General features: G+C 42.8%; 1 protein-coding gene across 3 annotated transcripts in view; it reads left to right on the plus strand.

The window, feature by feature from the left end:
• The window catches only part of MYL7 (myosin light chain 7), a 52,568-nt gene extending 32,632 nt beyond the window's left edge, over positions 1-19,936 (plus strand). For all 3 annotated transcript variants that reach the window (XM_082252793.1, XM_082252792.1, XM_082252791.1), the window contains exons 4-7: positions 1,811-1,915; positions 8,770-8,848; positions 9,864-9,912; positions 19,803-19,936. In XM_082252793.1, coding sequence (XP_082108919.1) covers positions 1,811-1,915; positions 8,770-8,848; positions 9,864-9,912; positions 19,803-19,907 — 338 coding nt within the window. In that variant the 3' untranslated portion in view covers positions 19,908-19,936. The remainder of the gene's footprint in view (positions 1-1,810; positions 1,916-8,769; positions 8,849-9,863; positions 9,913-19,802) is intronic.
• The last annotated feature ends 354 nt before the right edge of the window (positions 19,937-20,290 follow it).

Raw genomic sequence — 20,290 nt, forward strand, 5'->3', positions numbered from 1 at the left:
TTACAAAATCTGCAGGGGATCAAATATTTATTTTCCCACTGTAGCTGCCAGGGATCTACCACCAAACTTACATATTCCAGGGCGGACCCTCTGCACACTGCTACACCCTTTTCAGCAAACTATGCAATGAAAAACAGGGATATTTAGTTCACATATATTGCAATACATGTTTAAGCTGACCAACTGCTTAAAGTAATCCCTCTTATGGCCACTCCTACCCTGCCTTGCCACTGCAAATGCTACGATGGACACCATGCCAACATGGGGCATATAGACCCAAGATAGGGAAGAGCGACTAGGTTTCCGATCTGGTCACTGACCTGCGTTACAACAGAGAAAAGATATACCTGTGCTCAAATCCCAATGGCTTGTACATGTTTAAATTATCAGGTGCTAAAGGGGTGTGACCAAATATTAACACTACAAATTCTGGATGAATCTTTCAAGCAAATTATGCAATGAAAAACAGGGATATTTAGTTCACATATATTGCAATACATGTTTAAGCTGACCAACTACATCAAAGTAATCCCTCTTATGGCCAGTCCTACACTGCCTTGCCACTGCAAATTGCATAGTTTGCTGGAAAGGGTGTAGCAGTGAGCAGAGGGTCCATCCAGAATTTGTAGTGTTAATATGTGGTCACACCCCTTTAGCACCTGATAGTTTAAATACATGTACAAGCCATTGGGATATGAGCACAGGTATATATTTTTTCTATAACCAAACCTGGCTCCCTACTGTTGTGCTTGCTTGAAAGTAATAAAGGCAATAGTTCTAACACTGTTAAATTCAAACTTATAAAAGTGCATATATAACCCCGTGATCTACTAAAAGTATTAAATAAATAAGTACAATTCACATATAAAAAATAAAGATAAATACAATATTAGTTAAATAGATAAATTTGCAAATTCATGTATAGTGCAGGAAATATAGAATTACTTTCATAAAATGTGCAAAAGCTAATATGCAAAAAAAGTTCATATTTAAGTGACGTGACTTCCTGATAGTGAACGTTCAAAGGAAATAAATAAATAAAAGTGCACAGTGAAAAGTGCTTGGTGCTGCTGTGATAGGTCTTCCACTCTATCCCTGGTGTCAATCCTTGTGCTCCACCGTGACAAGATAGAGAGATTTCACACTCACCAGATTTCGTGGGCCCCATGTGCCTTACGACACTAGGACCACCAGAGCTTTGTGACCCCAGGACCATGTCACTTAAATATGAACTTTTTTTGCATATGAACTTTTGCAAATTTTTATGAAAGTAATTCTATATCTCCTGCACTATACATGAATTTGCAAATTTATCTATTTAATTAATATTGTATTTATCTTTATATTTTTTATATGTAAAGTGTACTTATTTAATACTTTTAGTAGATCACGGGGGCTATATATGCACTTTTCTAAGTTTGAATTTAACAGTGTTAGAACTATTGCCTTTATTACTTTCAAGCAAGCGCTATAGGTAATCATATACAAACTGATTACTTAACTTTCATTGAGCACTCGCACTTTCACTATAGTAGCTGCATATCACATATATTTATATATTATTATTTATTTAGAAATTTTAGGTTTCTCCATTTGGCGCGGGAATATTCTTTGTATATTTTATCTCTCCCTACTGTTGTGTTTAACAATAAGCATATCTTATCCATCCATCGCTGATAAACCGTAGCATTGTGGTAAGTTGTCCCTACTCTGCACTGTCCAATGGAGAGTTAACAATGTTGACTATTTCACTACTCTATCCATATTGCTTACTAGAATCTTCTTCTCTCTTTGTCTTTCTTTTTCTCAGGAAAGATAAATGTGAATGAGGATGAGTTGGACGAAATGCTGAAGGAAGGGAAAGGACCCATCAACTTCACTGTATTCCTAACTCTATTTGGAGAGAAGCTCAATGGTGAGTAGAGATGGGCTCAGGATTTTTCGGGATCCAAGTCCCAACCCACCTGCCTGATTCTGCCAGGAAGCCGACACTGCACACTACTAATTACAGGCAGTGAGACATTTCCTGGTCCACAGCTGCACAGTCGGGGGTTGGGGGTGGTGTATAGCTTTCGTGAAATACCAGGGGTCTAGTCCCTTGAAGTTTTACTTTTGAGACTGAGGACATTGATTCCTCTCTGCAGCCTTAGCTGCACTGTTACACTGAGTGAACAGAAAGCTGGAGGGAGAGGAGGGAAGCCAGTAGGCAGTAGCACTGCCGTAGGGGAACGGGGGGGGGGGGGTGTTTAGGCTCAGACAGCAGGGGGAAGAGGATCTCTGAGAGGGATGGTAATTAGAGTGGCAGGAGGCCCCAAATACTATAACTGATCCCCCTGTGTCTCTCCCTGCAGCAGCTGAAAGCTGGCGGGAGAGGAAGGAAATCCAGCAGCGCAGCCAGAGGTGCCTGGGCAGCAGGGGGGACCGGATAGTGGGCAGGAGGGGATGACTGGTATGGGGGGGAAGGAACTTACAGGAACTGATCACCTATGCGGCTCCCCCTGCAGCAGCTGAAAGGCAGCCAGAGTGAGAGGACGAGATGCTGCTTGACCTCTCTTCTAAGCATGCTAATTTCCTGGCTGTCATGCTGATTCCTTTGCCTCAGTGCTTTGAGTCTCCAGTGTGGAACAATGATGAAGATAAGGAATTCTGACATTTTTCTGACACATATTCACAGTATGCTTGTGTATCGGAACCGCGACCCACACTGTGTTTGTGGGCTTCCATCAGAATACCGCTTCCTCCAGTCTGAACATAGATATCACATATTAAATCCGCCCTTCATACAAAGCTAGCCAACAACTTAGCTTGTATAAGTTCTGGAACATTTATTGAACAAACTCACACCAAATATACAGTATACCTCATCGGGTCAGGTAAGCCTGATCACATTATCATATGCAGATGACATTGTATACAGAAACATAATTAACCTGAACTAATTACCTAGCTAGCCATCTGGACAGAAACAATATGGGAATGCAGACCCAGACAATGTTATCATTAACATGGTAATTAACTCAGCACTGCAACAAGGCTAAAACAAAATACATTACACATTGTCCTATGTATAAACACAGAACCCACAGTAGACAATAGTTGAGTAAACCAGCATAATCAACAATATGTGGAAGACAGGTGGTTGGGCTCATGATATTAGTATCTGCTATGAGTCCGACTGTCTTGGGGAGACATGGACTTTAATCCAAAGTAACATTACACCGAGGGCTCCACATATAGTGTCTGTCTTTCACTGCCAGTGACAGGGACTACCGTCACATATCTTTCCCCCCAAAAGGTAGACTAACCAGGTACCAGACCTCCAATCGGTCTGTGTCTTAGTTAGTCGGGTAACAAGTCCCAAAGAGTCAATCCATCCTGGCAGCCTCTTCGACAACGTTCCACATAGTTTGTAAGTTTGTCCCGGCAGGGCGCATGGAGCTCTCATAGCCGATTAGTCTGTGGAAGTCTGGTTTGGGCAGGCCAGACTAGGCTTCTCAGTCACCCTGTGCCCCTAATAAGAACAGGGTGACTTAGACATAGGAGAGGCCTTGGGAGCCGAGAGAGGGCCCCCCCAACCAAAATGACTGCCGTCAAACCCCCAGCATACACCCCACAAAGAGCAGTGTTCCCTCACAAGCCAGGGCCCATAGTCAGTAGGCAAGAGAATAGCCTGCAGTTCCCTGCAAAAGCCCCTGTCCTGAGTGAGTTTGTCACAGCTTGTTTCAGTTCTGTGACTCAGAACTACAAAAAAACAGACACAGCCAGGCAACTAAAAATTTTAAAAGAGGGCCAGAAATGGTGGCTCCTACTGTATACTTTTCTCATGACAGAGTCCCTTTTAGCAACCCGGAACAGTGCTGTAAGTCAAACCAAATGCGAACACAACATTGTTTCTTCACAGCTTCCATGGTATTATGCATATACTAAGGAGACAAGGCTGAAGTATACAGAAGGAATAACTTCTATAGGCCGAAAGACAGTGCTCAATATCACTTCACCAGTAAACAAGAAACACAGCTAATATGAAAGATCTTGTTACCTTACCTACTCTCATGCAGAATACATATGGATTAAACGCTGTGGAGGCTGTGACAAACTCACTCAGGACAGGGGCTTCCTCAGAAAGACAAGCTTGTGCCTCATTGAAATGTCGATTAAAACCGTCATTGTGTGTTTATCTTTCAAGACCCGTGAGTGCCGCTCTTTTTTGGTATATATATATATATATATATATATATATATATATATATATATATATATATTGTAACGATTTGGAGTGATTGAACTCAAATGCGGTTTCAGAAAGTAGTTCCACTCCTAACTGCATGTTCAAGGACATGGCAGCCCACTTTTTTTTTTTACAAGAACGGAAAGTTCACAAAAACAATGGCAATTTCCCTCGCAGGGGGTTCCACCATTACTGTATATTCTTCATTCAGCCTCCTGGCTTACTCACTTGCCACCTGGCTACTTCAGGCCTTACGCCTAGGCCTTAGGTCTGCTCCTCCGGGGTGCTGTCAGATACATGTCTCCTACTCTGTCGCAGACTACGTCTGCCTCCTGCAGATGTGAATGCTCTTGCTGCCAACTGCAGCCTCACTCTCTTAGAGATGGAGGGAGCTCTCATTACTCCCACAGATAGACCTCGTGTCTGTATGATGGAGTCCTCCTGTCTCCAACTGGAAGACCTGAGTACTAACCCTGGAAATAATATGAACCCAGCCCACAGGTGTGCAATCAGCAGGCCTGTCTTTACAAAAACCAGGCGTAGATTGCTAACACACACAGTCTGTACAATATACAAATTTACAAAAGTGCATCTCATAAAATTAAAATATCATCAAAAAGTTTTTTTATTTCAGTAATTCAATTCAAAAATTGAAACTCCTAGATTTTATATGAATGCGTTACACACAGAGTGATAGATTTCAAGCATTTCTTTCTTTTAATTTTGATGATTATGGCTTACAGCTAGTGAAAACCCCAAATTCAGAATCTCAGAAAATTAGATTATTACATAAGACCAATAAAATAATAGGATTTAAATACAGAAATGTTGGCTTACTGAAAAGTATGTCCACGTACAGTATAGTATGCACTCAATACTTGGTCGGGGTTCCTTTTGCATGAATTACTGCTGAGGTGTTATGGAAGCCCATGTTGCTTTGATAGCAACCAACAGCTGATCTGCATTGTTGGGTCTGGTGTCTCTCATCTTCCTCCTGATAATATCCCACAGATTCTCTATGCAGTTTAGGTCAGGCAAGTTTGGTGGCCAATCAAGCACAGTGATACAATGATCATTAAACCAGGTATTGGTACTTTTGGCAGTGTGGGCAGGTGCCAAGTCCTACTGGAAAATTAAATCAGCATCTCCATAAAGCTGGTCAGCAGAAGGAACCATGAAGTGCTCTAGAATTTCCTGGTAGAGGGCTGCACTGACTTTGGACCTAATAAAATACAGTGGATCATCACCAGCAGATGACATGGCTCCCTAAATCATCACTGACTGTGGAAACTTCACACTGGACATAATGCAACTTAGATTCTGTGCTTCTCCACTCTTCTGTCAGACTCTGGGATCTTGCTTCACAAATGAAATGCAAAATGTTCCACAGTTCATGATGGTTTGGGGAGCCAATCTGCTGGTGTTGGTCCACTGTGTTTTATCAAGTCCAAGTCAGTGCAGCCCTTTACCAGAAATACTAGAGCACTTCATGTTTCCCTCTGCTGACCAGCTTTATGGAAATGCTGATTTCAGTTTTCAGTTTTCCAGCAGGACTTGGCACCTTCCCACACTGCCAAAAGTACCAATTCCTGGTTTAATAAACATTGGATAACTGTGCTTGATTGGCTAGCAAACTCGCCTGATCTAAACCCCATTGAGAATTCAAGGGTTATTGTCAAGAGGAAGAGAGACACTAGATCCAACAATGCAGATGAGCTGAAGGCCACTATCAAAACAATCTGGGCTTCCATAACACCTCAGCAGGGCCACAGGCTGATCACCTACATGCCACGCCGCATTGATGCAGTAATTCCTGCAAAAGAAGTCCCGACCAAGTATTGAGTACATACTACAGTACAAAAAGTATTCATACCGCTTGAAATTTTCCACATTTTTGCATGTTACAACCGAAAACATAAATTTATTTTATTGGATTTATTTGTGATAGACCAACACAAAGTGGTACATAATTGTGAAGTGATATACTTTTCAGTAAGCCAACATTTCTGTATTAAAAATGATTTTTTATATAGTTTTTTTTTAATATTCTAATTTTTTGAGATACTAAATTTGGGGTTTTCACTAGCTATAAGCCATAATCATCAAAATTAAAAGAAAGAAATGCTTGAAATATATATTACTCTGTGTGTAACAAATCTATATAAAATATTAATGTCTAAACCACTGGCAAAAAAAGTGAGTACACCCCTGTACTCACAGTGGAAATGTCCAAATTCGGCCTAAAGTGTCAATATTTTGTGTGGCCAGTGGCCACCATTATTTTCCGGCACTGCCTTAACCCTCTTGGGCATAGAGTTAACCAGAGCTTCACAGGTTGCCACTGGAGGCCTCTTCCACTCCTCCATGACGACATCACGAAGCTGGTGGATGTTAGAGACCTTGCGCTCCTCCACCTTCCATTTGAGGATGCCCCACAGATGCTCAATAGGGTTTAGGTCTGGAGACATGCTTGGCCAGTCCATCACCTTTACCCTCAGCTTCTTTAGCAAGGCAGTGGTCGTCTTGGAGGTTTGTTTGGGGTCGTTATCATGTAGGAATACTGCCCTGGGGCCCAGTCTTCGATGGGAGGGGATCATGCTCTGCTTCAGTATGTCACAGTACATGTTGGCATTCATGGTTCCCTCAATTAACTGTAGCTCCCCATTGCCGGCAGAACTCATTCAGCCCCAGACCATGACACTCTCACCACTAACTGTAGGCAAGACACCCTTGTCTTTGTACTCCTCACCTGTTTGCTGCCACACATGCTTGACACCATCTGAACAAAATAGGTTTATTTTGGTCTCATCAGACCACAGGACATGGTTCCAGTAATTCATGCTCTTAGTCTGCTTGTCTTTAACAAACTGTTTGTGGGCTTTCATATGCATCATCTTTAGAAGAGGCTTTCTTCTGGGACTACAGCCATGCAGACCAATTAGATGCAGTGTGCGGCGTATGGTCTGAGCACTGACAGGCTGACCCCACCCCCCTTCAACCTCTGCAGCAATGCTGGCAGCACTCATACATCTTTTTCCCAAAGACAACCTCTGGATATGACGCTGAGCACGTGCACTCAACTTCTTTGGTCGACCATGGCAAGGCCTGTTCTGAGTGGAACCTGTCCTGTTAAACCGCTGTAAGGTCTTGGCCACCATGCTGCAGCTCAGTTTCATTGTCTTGGCAATCTTCTTATAGCCTAGGCCATCTTTATGTAGAGCAACAATTCTTTTTTTCAGATCCTCAGAGAGTTCTTTGCCATGAGGTGCCATGTTGAACTTCCAGTGACCAGTATGAGAGAGTGAGAGCGATAACACCAAATTTAACACACCTGCTCCCCATTCACACCAGAGACCTTGAAACACTAACGAGTCGCATGACACCAGGAGGGAAAATGGCTATTTGAGCCCAATTTGGACATTTTTACTTAGGGGTGTACTCACTTTTGTTGCTAGAGGTTTAGACATAAATGTCTGTGTGTCGAGTTATTTTGAGGGGACAGCAAATTTACAATATTTTACAAGGTTAACACTCACTACTTTACATTGTAGAAAAGTGTAATTTCTTCTTAGTCGTCACATGAAAATATATAATAAAATATTTACAAAAATGTGAGGGGTGTACTCACTTTTGTGAGATACTGTATATGCGACCCCACTGCACTGGGCTTTTTTCCATGGGGCTGCATATATGCATACCTCCCCTTGTGCTGGGAGCACGCCACACAGCTCTCTCCCAGCACAGAGACCAGGGTCTCACAAAGAGCCCCGGGCCCCGTACTAATGATCGGGACCTGGAACTACTGATTCCGGGTCATCTGATCGTTGTGGTATCCTCTGATTGGCTACCAAAATGATCAGTCACTGTGAAGGCCGCCCCTGTGGGGTTAATGTAAAGTTTATTTGAATTTATAATTTTTTTTTCTATCTTTTGTAAACAATTTAAGAAACCTTCACTTTTCATTTTTATTTTCTTTCAAAATCAAATCAGTATTATTTTGATCCATTGTTCCCATTGGGGCCCAGTAAGAGGAGTTCCAGCTGTTTCTGTGTTTATTAAAAGTTAGCAGCTATTAAAATTGTAGCTGCTGACTTTTAATAAACACACACTCACCTGTCGCACAGTCCAGCAATGCGGCCGCCCGAAGGCTTACTTCTCTTCCTCTCCCCGGCACTGGCATCACAAGTGTGGACACCCGGCTGTGACAGCTTGTGGCTTCAAAGCTGGGTGCGCACTAGGCATGCACAAGTCGCGCTGCATGCCCTGAATGGCCGGGCAATCTTCTGGGACCTGTGACGTGTCCTAGGCGACCCGAGCGGAAGTGGGAGCGGGTACCTGTCAAAACTAGGTTCCTGCTCCCCCTCCCAAAAAAATTACATGCCAAATGTGGCATGTCAGGGGGTCTGGAGTACTTAAAGCGGGTGGAACTCTGCTTTAAACTGCAAGGGGCCCATAGGCCAGTGCCTGATTTGCCCATTTGGTAAATCAGCACTGCATCTACTCTTTAATGTGTAAAACTGACTCAAACATTGCTTTTCTAGGAACGGACCCAGAAGACTCTATACTAAGTGCTTTCAAACTTCTAGACCCTAATGGAACTGGCAACATCAATAAGGATGAGTAAGTAAATTCTACACTGCTAATGCAAGAAGTTATAAAATTTCTAAGAAACTCATCTAATGCTGGCCATACACTATGCGAAAAATCGTTCAAACTCATTTTAGAAAAACGAACACTCGGCCATGAGAGCAGATGATCGTGCCATCATGTAATTACCAATAAATCGCTCAATGGACATAAATTAATCAGTTTTTTGTTAGTTTTTTCACATATACCAAGTGCAAACAGTTTGGACGAGAAACACATTAACCTTTCAATTTATCGTTCATTCGGCAGAAACTTGTCCTTCATTTTTTTGGCTTCAAAATGTCACAACTGATTATCGATTTGTGCCTATTAACTGGTCGAAAAACAAACTGTCCAAATGACCGGATTTCAGGCTTTTTTTCGTATAGTGTATGGCCAGCATTAGTCTCCTCTATAGATCACTGTCACATAGACCACCTAGGCAAAGCCCTAAGCTAGGAACCTCTCAAGTTCTAAGTAAAGCTGGTAATTGACTCAATATTTCCATAACTCTAAGTAGGTTGTTAATGCAATCAACAAACCAAACTATCAATAAAAAAAAACAAAAAACTTTTAGTAATATAATAGCTGTAAATTAAAATTGACTTATGAACTATGAATTACATATGAACGAATTATGAACACACTATGTAAATCATCTTTCCTCTTTGTATTGAACAAGACAGCAGCTTGTATATAATACTGAGATTGGAACAGTAATATAAATGAACCTGTGGTCAATCATTTTTAGGCTTTTAGTAGGTTAGGGGAATAAGACTATTGGAAAATGAATTGTTAATGGTCACTATTTTTTTTCCTGTTTTGTTATTAGGTAAAGGTGGAAAGGGAGAGAGGTGCCAACCAATATCTATGATGACTGAAAGTTAGAAATAGACATTATAACACATTTTGCAACTATGTGGAACTAGCAGAACTCTCCCCAAGTTATATAACCAAAAAAAATGTTTTTAACATGACTAAAAATTCCCATTTTTTCCCCACTTTTTAGGTTAAAGCAACTCCTTATGACACAAGCGGACAAGTTCACAGCAGAAGAGGTCAGTTACTTTTACCGTGTCTCCCCGAAAATAAGACCTACCCGAAAATAAGACCTATCTCTGTTTTCTAGGATGGCTGCAATATAAGCCCTACCCCGAAAATAAGCCATAGTTAAAATCCTTGTAAAATCATGCAATCCATGCTGTAAAAGGACTATATAATGTCCAGTGTATGTCTTTATGTATCATTATTGTAGAAAATACCTCATTTACAGTGCCGCTGGGTGCTCATCTGACCCGCCGGAGCTCTCCTCCTCCTCCCGGCTGATGTCAGCAACCCCTCCCTCTGCAGTGCACGGTGCAGGGCTGACATCAGCGGGGATCTCAGCATCCCCCTCGGCAGTGCTTCGGAGCAGGAAAGAAGAGCTCCAGCGGGTCATGTGAGCGCCCAGCGATGCTGTAAATAAGGTATTTTCTACAATGTTACATAAAGACACACACTGGACATTATATAATCCATTTACAGAACGGAATAAATTATTTTACAAGGACTTTAACTAGAGTTTATTTTGGGGATTACAGAGATGCTGACTCCTGAGCTGACAGGGAGGGAGAGGGGGAGAGAAGACAGAGGAAACATAAGATATCCCCCGAAAATAAGCCCTAATGCATTTTTTGTAGCCACAATTAATATAAGACCCGGGCTTATTTTTGAGGAAACACGGGTACTACATCAACATCAAACAATTACCCCACTGGCTGCAACAATGTGTCAAATGTAGTTAATATGGCATAGGAAATGGACTTCTTTAACTCTTGTGGAACTACAACAACCATGATACTTTTCACAAATATAACAATTTGAAATTACTATGTGACAACCTAAATCAAAGGTGGTTATTTAAAGTTCTCCTAATCACTTCAATCCTATTGCATATTACACCAACAGATTTTGAAACAAAACAAACATACAGTACATAACCTTGTCCAAATTTATTTTGTCTAAAAAGAACTATACCATTATTCGGGTCTACGCCAATCGCCATTTTTTCATGTTAGAATTGGTTATCTTCTGATACAAGTTATGAAAAACAGCTTAAAGCAGTTTAGGAGAAAAAATACAGAGCAGAGAGGGGTCATTTGCAGTTAAAATGAATTCTGAATAATCTCAGAAGTGATCTAAATTACAATTAGAATGCACCTGAGAGCAAGCTGCATTTGCCTAGTGATGTAAGCCCTAAAAATTGATCACAATTTCAATACCCCTGATTAATTTTAGGAAAGGGTCAGTCCACTGATAACTGATATGAAGACTGGGTCTTTAGCTATGAGCATTTTGCATCTGGCCTAAAGGGTAATTTCTGTTTCAATAATTTTTAATAATATTTTGACAATATAAAAGTAACAAAAGTGCTGTAAAATATAGAGCATAAAACAATCTTTGAATGCCCTATTTAGACAGAGTAATGATACATAGGTAGGGGGAACCGATCAACAGAGAAACTCAGAAAGCCGATCATACTTCTCAGAGGTCAAGGATGTACCGTTAGTTATCAAATATAATATAATAAACCAGGTGGGGATATATTTGTGGAAAACATAGATATGGAGCAACAAGAACAATTTAGTCACTAGTAGTAGAATATCTATATAATCATTGCTTAAGGCTTTACTGTATATGGAGCATTGATACCCCAGACCCTGAGATCAAAACTGTCTCGAACTACACCAACCGGTCATAGACCACCTGGAAGGGATGCCTACGACCAGCAAATCCGGCTCTCAGCAAGTATTAAACATTTCCAAGTATTATGACGTATCCATTTATGGGGTAACAGGTCTCCAAATGTAACATTTATACCTCAAGATAGGAAAGTGGAAACAAAGAATTTGGTACCAGACTGGTGTGTCAGAGGAATGATGAAAAGGAATAAGAAAGGCAAAAGAAAAAAAGTAGGTGGGTGCATCCGTCCGTGTGTCCCGCGCGTCAACACGTTTGTGTGTTTTTGGTTCGTTCTTCTGGAACTTGTAAATAAGCAAGCCAGGGGGACCATATTTTGTCAAAAATTGTTTGTTTGTCCCGTAGGACACAATTTTTTCATTCAACATGATCCATGTGAGTTTCAGTTTCGCTATTACAATATCTATGACAGGGCTTTTCCACACTGTTGCTATAGCAATTTTGGCTGCCAAAAACATGAAGTAAATTAATGTTTGAGTATGTCTCGGAATATTTTCGACAGGCTTATTAGCAGGGCGAGACTCGCATCCTTAGTGATATTGACCTGTGGGACTATAAAAATGAAGGAGTGGATTCTCATCCAGAAACATTGAACCTTTGGGCACGTTCACCACACATGTAACAGTGTACCTATCTGTCCACAACCTCTGAAACAAAAGGTTGAGGTGCCTAGGAACATTTTGGCCAAGCATTCTGGAACTAAATACCATCTGGTCTGGACTTTGTACCCTGCCTAAATTAAGGCAACGTTTAGAATGCCTTTGTGTGTTGTTGCACTCCATTTTTGTCAATCTTCCAAAAATTGAGGGTTGGGCCACCTCCAGGCTCACCTGCCCCCTATATATCCATTAGCTTGCATGTGCTTCCACTGTGGAGACTCTCATAAATTTACATGAGTTAGGACTGCAGGTAATACAGTGTGCCGTGGAGTGGTCCTGCAGCTTACACATGCGTTTGCAAATGTGTGCTAACTAAACCCCTGTTTTGACGCAAACTGTTAGACAGGTTAATTTGGTTGGTAAGCAAACTGGTTAGCAAATTTAACTGGGAAATTTTTATCTTTTTTTGGCTCATGTAAATCCGTCTGGGCCTGGTGCTTTCCCCAAGAGGGCTTGTTTAATGGCAGCCAACACCTCCTCCACTGTGATTTCCCTTTCTAGGATGTCTCTATGTTCATATGGGTCAGAATGGGAAGCTGGATAACAAAATCGTCGAACTCCAATTGAGCGGTGTCGCCCTTGTAATTATTTAAATTTTCGTAGTATGTTTGAAATGCTTGTAGCACCTGTTTAGAATTTTGGGTGTAGTCAGATTTCCTGAGTTTGGGATTATAAGGGGGGGCGTCTGGGAGCCAGTCTTGTCGTTAGGAGTTTGCCTGGTTTATCGGCTTGTGAGTAAAACCTGGCTTGTGTTCAGCGTAATTTTAATTCCAGCCAGGCGGCCTCAATCTGACCGCATAAATCTGTCTGGGGATTGCGTTTGTGTTCTTTGAGGTGGGCTGTTAGGTTGTCCTCTTTTTGTTTTAGCAAAGCATTATAATGTCTTTTGTATCTAGTGGCTAATTGAATTAAAATACCCCTGATTGTGGCCTTATGAGCGGCCCATGTGCACAAGGGGGATGTATGTGCTGGAGCCATCTCATTATTCAGGCAAATAGCCAGATTGCTGAGTTGAGGTACGGGAGGATACTGAAATTTGCAAAGAAGAGAAGAGGGTTACTACCGGGGAGTGATCTGACCAGGGGGTCTCCAAAATCTTTGAAGACATGCATAGAGGCATCTGGTGGTTGTGACGATGTGGTCTATCTGAAAATACATCAAATGGGCATGAGAGTAATAAGTAAAATTGCGTTTTGCAAATTTAGTGCCTAGTCGTGTGGGCTTCAAAATTTGGGATCATGGAGGATGATTGATGAATCTAAAGTGATATTGGAGTCCCCACCCAATTATTATTGTTCCTTCAAAGAGGGGGGGGGGGGCAGTTTTTGCAGTAGATTTTGAAAAAAGGGGAAATAGTCCCTATTAATAAGTGAGTAGTGTCACTAGACTACCTAAATCTTCCTTAACCATAAGGTAACAGCCTTCCGGGTCATTGATTATCTGTAAAGAAGAGAAAGCCAAGCTCTTTGCCACACAGATAGCCACTCCCCTTTTCTTGTCCGATGCATTTGCTAGGAAAAAAGTTGGGTAGTGTCTGTGGAGTAGGTTAGGCTTGTAGGAGGGTAAAAAATGGGTTTCTTGTAGGAACACTATCTCAGCCCCTACCGAGTGAAAATAATTAAAGGCTTTACGCCGCTTTACAGGTGATATAAGGCCCTGAGCTTGATAGGTATTTGTGTGTGTATACTAGCCAGTACATGGCCTGGGATGAGGTTCGCTTACCTTGCCTTTCGAAACCATATTGATAGTATGAGCCCATAGGAGCTGAACATTGAGGACACCTGGACAGAGCACCAGAGGGAAGAAAGAAAGGAAAGAAAAAGAAAGAGGATTAAATGCCAACGAAGGGGCGAGGACCTGAGATAAGGGCCAAAAAAGAAGAACTTTAGTGCAATTCAATGAAAACAGTATCAAACAAATTCAAACGATTAGTGTATCAAAAATATATATCAAGTAAGCAACAATCAGTTGCAGGCCACAAAATAGGGCCTAAGACTTCCAAAGCCACCACTCAATAAAAAATATCAGGGGGGGATCCAGAATATAGGAGAGGTGCATTACTCGCCGATTGAATCAAAGCTGAACATTTGCCGTATTGTCAACGATGAACATATAAATATAACCATGTTATGCCTGAAGCATTAGAGATATGAAACCTATGTAAGCAACAGTGGTAGACTGATGACCACTAGTGGATGAAGTTAAAACAGCACCTATTGGCTTTGTAGTCACAGTCTACTATATCCCCGATTCATTACTTGGAATGAAGGTTCTTGAAAACTGAAAAAGAAAAAATAGAAAACAAAAGTTCAGCAACTGTGTACAAGAAGTCCAGGGCAATAGGAGAGAACTGCAGAGAGATTTCTCTGAAGAGTGATTCAAAGATGGTATCTCGGCGATTTTTCATGGCGGTCTTGACTGGCGACATGTGCGACTTCTGGTGTTTTTAGGAGATTGCCACAAAAGGTGAGACTGGGCGGCCTCTGTCACTCCTGCCACGTGCAGAAGTAGAAGAAGTGTGGGAACCTGGCAATGAAGGGGGTGAAGTGGAGATGAGTCCCAGACATTTAAGTAAGGCTTCTCCATCCAAGAAGTTGGAAAACGAGTATGATTTGCCCTTATAAGGAAATATGAGGCAAAATGGAAATGACCATCGATACCGAATACCCTTTTTTTGTAGAAGTTGAAGCAGTGGTTTAAAGGACCGACGCTTTTGCACAGTTGCAGGTAAGATATCTGCAAATGTTTGTACCTCATGGTCTAATAGCTGGATTGAGGGTAGCTCTCTGGCCTTTTGCATAACGCTTTCCTTCACCTTGTAGAAGTGAGGCTTAACGATGATGTCCCTTGGAGGACCAGCAGGATGAAGGGCTGTAAGGGCTCTATGAGCGTGGTCAAGCTCCAATTTACTGACAGCGGTATCTGGAAGCAATGAGGTCAGTAAAGTGTTGGTAGCCGCTTGGACGTCTGTTATTAATTATGGTAACCCTCTGATGCGGAAATTGTATATGCGGGACCTATTCTCCCAATCATCAATTTTAGGCAGTGCCTCTTCCAGGCGCGCTTCAAGGTCGCAGATGCGGTTCGTATTCTGATTTGTTCTGCCCACCATGGCATCAAGCTTATGCTCAATGGCAGTTATCCTAGAACCCAGTTCCTGCTTCAGATCCCCTGTAATTCTCTTGCTAGCTTTTTCCAGGCCTTGTTCTAGTCATGCAGAGAATGACGCCAGAATTACAGGGTCTCCCGAGTAGGCAGGCTGGTGTGCTATGGGTTGAGGGCTGAGGAGTTCCCGGTCTAATGAGGAGCTGGATAAAAACGGGGACTCTGCGGAGGGCATGGCCCTGGGTGGGGTCGCTGGTTCGCCCACGGACTGACCTGGGCGGTGGTCACCCGCTCGGGACGACTCTGGCCGTCTCCTACTGGCCGAGCTTCCTCGCCTCCTCCACCCACTGTTGAGTCTCTCTACTCCGTCCTCTCCTCTGCTCCCCTGTCGTCTCCTATCCCTTCATGTACCCCCCCCCTTCCTGCCACCCCCCCCCCCCCGTGTCCCACCCGCCCTCCCCACCCGATATGGACTTTACCTGATCGTCTCTGTCTGGTACTTGTGAAGTGGTTACCCCTGTTGCATATGTGTGCATCACTTCCTTTTACATATCATTTACCCCATGGTTTGCTATCATGGGACTCACTGCTACACCAGTTGATACCATGTCATTTTTTATGGAACTCTAATTATCTGTTATTGGTCTGATAACGTGGTTACTGGCGTTATCCCCAGATGTTTCATGTAATCTGCATTTTTGACTTGTGTTCTACTGCATATTTTGTGTGATGACTGTATTATGTTTGATCAATAAAAGAAATTTGAAAAAAAAAAAACGGGGACTCACCACCTGATAGATCACCATCCTGTGGAATAGGGAGGAATGCTTGAGTAGCAGAGCAGTGGCTGCTTTACAACGTTCTGTGGTTCTCCCGGGCGTTTTTGAGCTTCCCTTTTGCCATATAAATGTAGCCAGGTAGTGAATGGAGGGCTCTGGGTGGTTTGTGAGAGCCCTGGGCCCTCGGATCAGCAGGATGCAGACGGATTCAGGTGAGCCGGTTCAAAGTGCGTCCTCCATGCTCAGCCGCATGCATGCGCCCTCCATAAGGGGAATTTCACCCTTGCCAACTATTTTTTTATTTTTATCCCTTGGTTTTTGTAAATGAAAAAACAGATACTAGTCCATAGAGTCCAATGCTGTCCTCTCCAAGCTCAAAGTTCTTCCACAGGGCCTTGCTCCTGCACCGCCATCTTGGATAGATATCCCACACATGCGCAGACACACATGGGTCTACAAAACCTTGCAGAGACCCATGGCATGCCAGTGGAGGTGCAAAATCATGTTAAAGTTCCTGCGCATGTGAAAACATGCAGCGGGTCTCTGTCAATCTATGGGGAATAATAGACTCTGGGCTCCATTTACATAGCACAGCGTTTTTCAAAAAGTTTTTTGGCATTCACAAAAAAAACGCTACTAAAAACACGGCAAGAGTTATTTTATGTAGTCATGCGGTATTGAAAACATGGGGTAAATTAACGCTTGGCAGTAGCCGGCATATTTATTACCAGTAGTAAATACTACAGTAACTGTCATGGTTGTTAAGGAGCAAGTGGCCTCTGAGTCTTTAACAACCGATGAGTCATCAGCTGTCAGCGGGGTTCCCACTGAATGTAAAAAAAAGAATTGCAGGCAATGAAAATTTAAGAAAAAAAAAAATGTGTGCCCCCCAATCCTCCCTTCAGGTCTGGTATGGATTTTGAGGGAAACCCCCCACGCCAACATTTTTTAATAAAATGGCATGGGGTCCCCCCCAAAATCTATACCAGATTGTGAAATATACCAGGCCACTTGTCCTTACCATAGGGGGAGTGCTCCAGGGCACTCACCCCATAGGGGGAGTGCCCCACGCCATTTAAAAAAAAGATTTTGGCATGGGGGGGGGGGGTCACCCTCTAAATCCATACCAGACCTGGAGCTTGGTTTGGTTTGGGGGGGGGGGGGGGCATTTTTTTTTCTTCGTTTTACACTCAGCTGTCAGGGACAGCTGATGGCTCATTGGTTGTTAAGAACGCGGCAGCTGCCCATTCCCTAATAGCCAGTACACATTCCCTAAATACCTCATGCCTCAATCACTACTTAATTGCCGCATGCATTTAATTATTTATTTAATTCTGTGAATCGAGTTTAATGCCAGTTCATGTGGTATTTACCAAGCATTTTCAGCATTTTGCAGTAAGTACCGCAGAATAGTATAGTAAATTAACATTTTCAGGATTGCATACGGTATTTGGGGAAAATGTGTCTAGACAACTAAATACCACATGCGATCTGATTCTGTAAATAGATCCCTCTATAAGTGTCTGCACATACGTAGGGGATCTAGAGCAATTTTTCACATACACAGACATGCCACAGGTCTCTTCCTAGGTCCTATAGACACAATGGCATGTCTGCGTATGTCTGCGTATGTGTGAAATATGCACAGATGTTGTACAGCATATGCCACCTGACGAAGTAAAACCTATAAAAATATAAAGAAGGTATTCATTTTTTTTTCCCCAATTGTTTCAGATTGAAGGTAGGGAGTCAGAGGACAGGACATACTTTTCATGGCGAAGGTCCTTTTCATCTGCCAGGCAGTGAGCCTTCATAATGTTGGCTGAGCTAGGAATTCAGTCAACGTTACACAAAGCCTCTTAGCATTCAAAGTGAATATCACTTTTGTGTGTGCTACGCCTTTGATTGAGAATGGTACATATTTATCTCTAGGGCAGCGGTTCTCAACCTTGCTAATGCCACGACCCTTTAATACAGTTCCTCATGTTGTGGTGACCCCCAACCATAAAATTATTTTCGTTGCTACTTCATAACTGTAATTTTTCTACTGTTATGAATCGTAATGTAAATATCTGATATACAGGATATATTTTCATTGTTCAATTGTTTCAATTGATGCAGGGGCTGTGGGCATGGTACAGGAGATGCAGGGGCTGCGGGCATGGTACAGGAGATGCAGGGGCTGCGGGCATGGTGCAGGAGATGCAGGGGCCGCGGGCATGGTGCAGGAGATGCAGAGGTTGCGGGCACGATGCCGGGGCTGTGGGCATGGTGCAGGAGATGCAGGGGCTGCGGGCATGGTGCAGCAGATGCAGGGGTTGCTGGCATGGTGCAGGAGATGCAAGGGCCGTGGGCATGGTGCAAGAGATGCAAGGGCCGTGGGCATGGTGCAAGAGATGCAGAGGCCGTGGGCATGGTGCAAGAGATGCAGGGGCTGTGGGCATGGTGCAGGAGATGCAGGGGCTGCGGTCATAGTGCAGGAGATGCAGGGGCTGCAGGAATGGTACAGGAGATGCAGGGGCTGCGGGCATGGTACAGGAGATGCAGGGGCTGCCGGCATGGCGCAGGAGATGCAGGGGCTTTGGGCATGGTGAAGGAGATGCAGGGCTGTGGGCATGGTACTATGCCCGCAGCACTGCATCTTCTGAGGAGATGCAGGGGCTGCGGAGGGGTCTCACTTACCATTTGGTGAGGTGCCTTGCATTTAAAAATGGTGCCGCCCAGCACCAACACATCACCGGGCTTGCGCTGTCTGCCTGAGAATAGCCGAGCGTGTACAGGCTTTCCCGAGCGGCAGGTTCCCTGCCTATGTGTTTTCCGATGGTCTTAGGCGACCCACAGGTTAAGAACGGCTGCTCTAGGGGAACTCTCTAATCATGCCTTATTCCTTTTATTCTGACATAACCTAATATCTTCCATCCTTTAATCATGACCTCCAGAAGATTTACCACTCTTCATGACAGGCCATTTTTCGCGATACGACACTGCGTTAGTTTAACTGACAATTGCGCGGTCATGCAATGCTGTATCAAAATAAATGTATGTAATTTTTTTCCTACAAATAGAGAATTCCTTTGGTGGTATTTGACCAGCACTGCGTTTTTGTTTTGTTTTTTGTGCAAAATATTGTCGTCAATTTTGAAAAAAGAAAATCAATATTTTTTACTTTCTGCTATGAAACATATCCAATAAAAAAAAAAAAAAAAAAAAAAAGGTAAAAAATCTAATTTCTTAGAATTCTGCTACATATTTTTGGTAAAAAAAAATACCAATAAGCGTATATTGATTGGTTTGAGCAAAAGTTATAACGTCTACAAATTATGGTATATATACTGGAATTTTTATTTATTTTATACTAGTAATGGCAGCAAGTCCCCTGCAGGGACACAAAATCCATCACTTTCAACTGGTCAGAACAGAGCCCTGCCTTGTTTACATAGGCAGAGCTCCATCCTGTGTCTCTACTTGTGTGTGACAGTGGACATCTATTGCCCGGCACCACAGATCCGCTTCTGCTGTGAGTAATCACAGTAGAAGCGGCCTGCTAGAGTGATTGTGCACAGAACGGCCGCCCTGTAGTAGTATATCTGCTATGGACGGTGTTAAAGTGGTTAATATTGTCTCCGGAGCCAATGAAATTGTCAATCTCTTTTTGCATTTTTCCAGGTAGAACAGATGTTTGCTGTGACCCCCATTGATGTGGCTGGGAATATCGACTACAAGTCACTGTGTTACATAATATCACATGGAGATGAGAAAGAGGAATCGTGATCTTCTTTTGAATATGATTGGGCATATCTTACCTAAATAAAACTTTCATTTTCTACATCTTCCCATTGTGTTTTAATTTTAATGGGCTTTATTCGTTTATTGTCACTGAACTGTATAGTGCAGGGGTGCTCAATCAGTGGCCCTCAATGTGACCTCATGCTCTAGGATAGCAGGTTGGCAAACCCAGATTGTGGGTTGCTGACCCGCCATCCCAAAATATCAGAGTGCATGGATATGGTGCCTAAGGAATCAAGCAGCTGTGGAAGGAGCAGGAGCTACATAAGCCAGTACTTTCTCTGTCCCAGGCACAGTGTATTTGGTATGACTCTGCCTAGGACGAGAATCTAACAGGCTAGCGATGCTAGCAGAAGCTAAAAGACAAA

This window comes from Pelophylax lessonae (genome assembly GCF_965119305.1).
Source record: "Pelophylax lessonae genome assembly, chromosome: 4".
In the NCBI taxonomy this organism is placed as follows: Eukaryota; Metazoa; Chordata; class Amphibia; order Anura; family Ranidae; genus Pelophylax; species Pelophylax lessonae.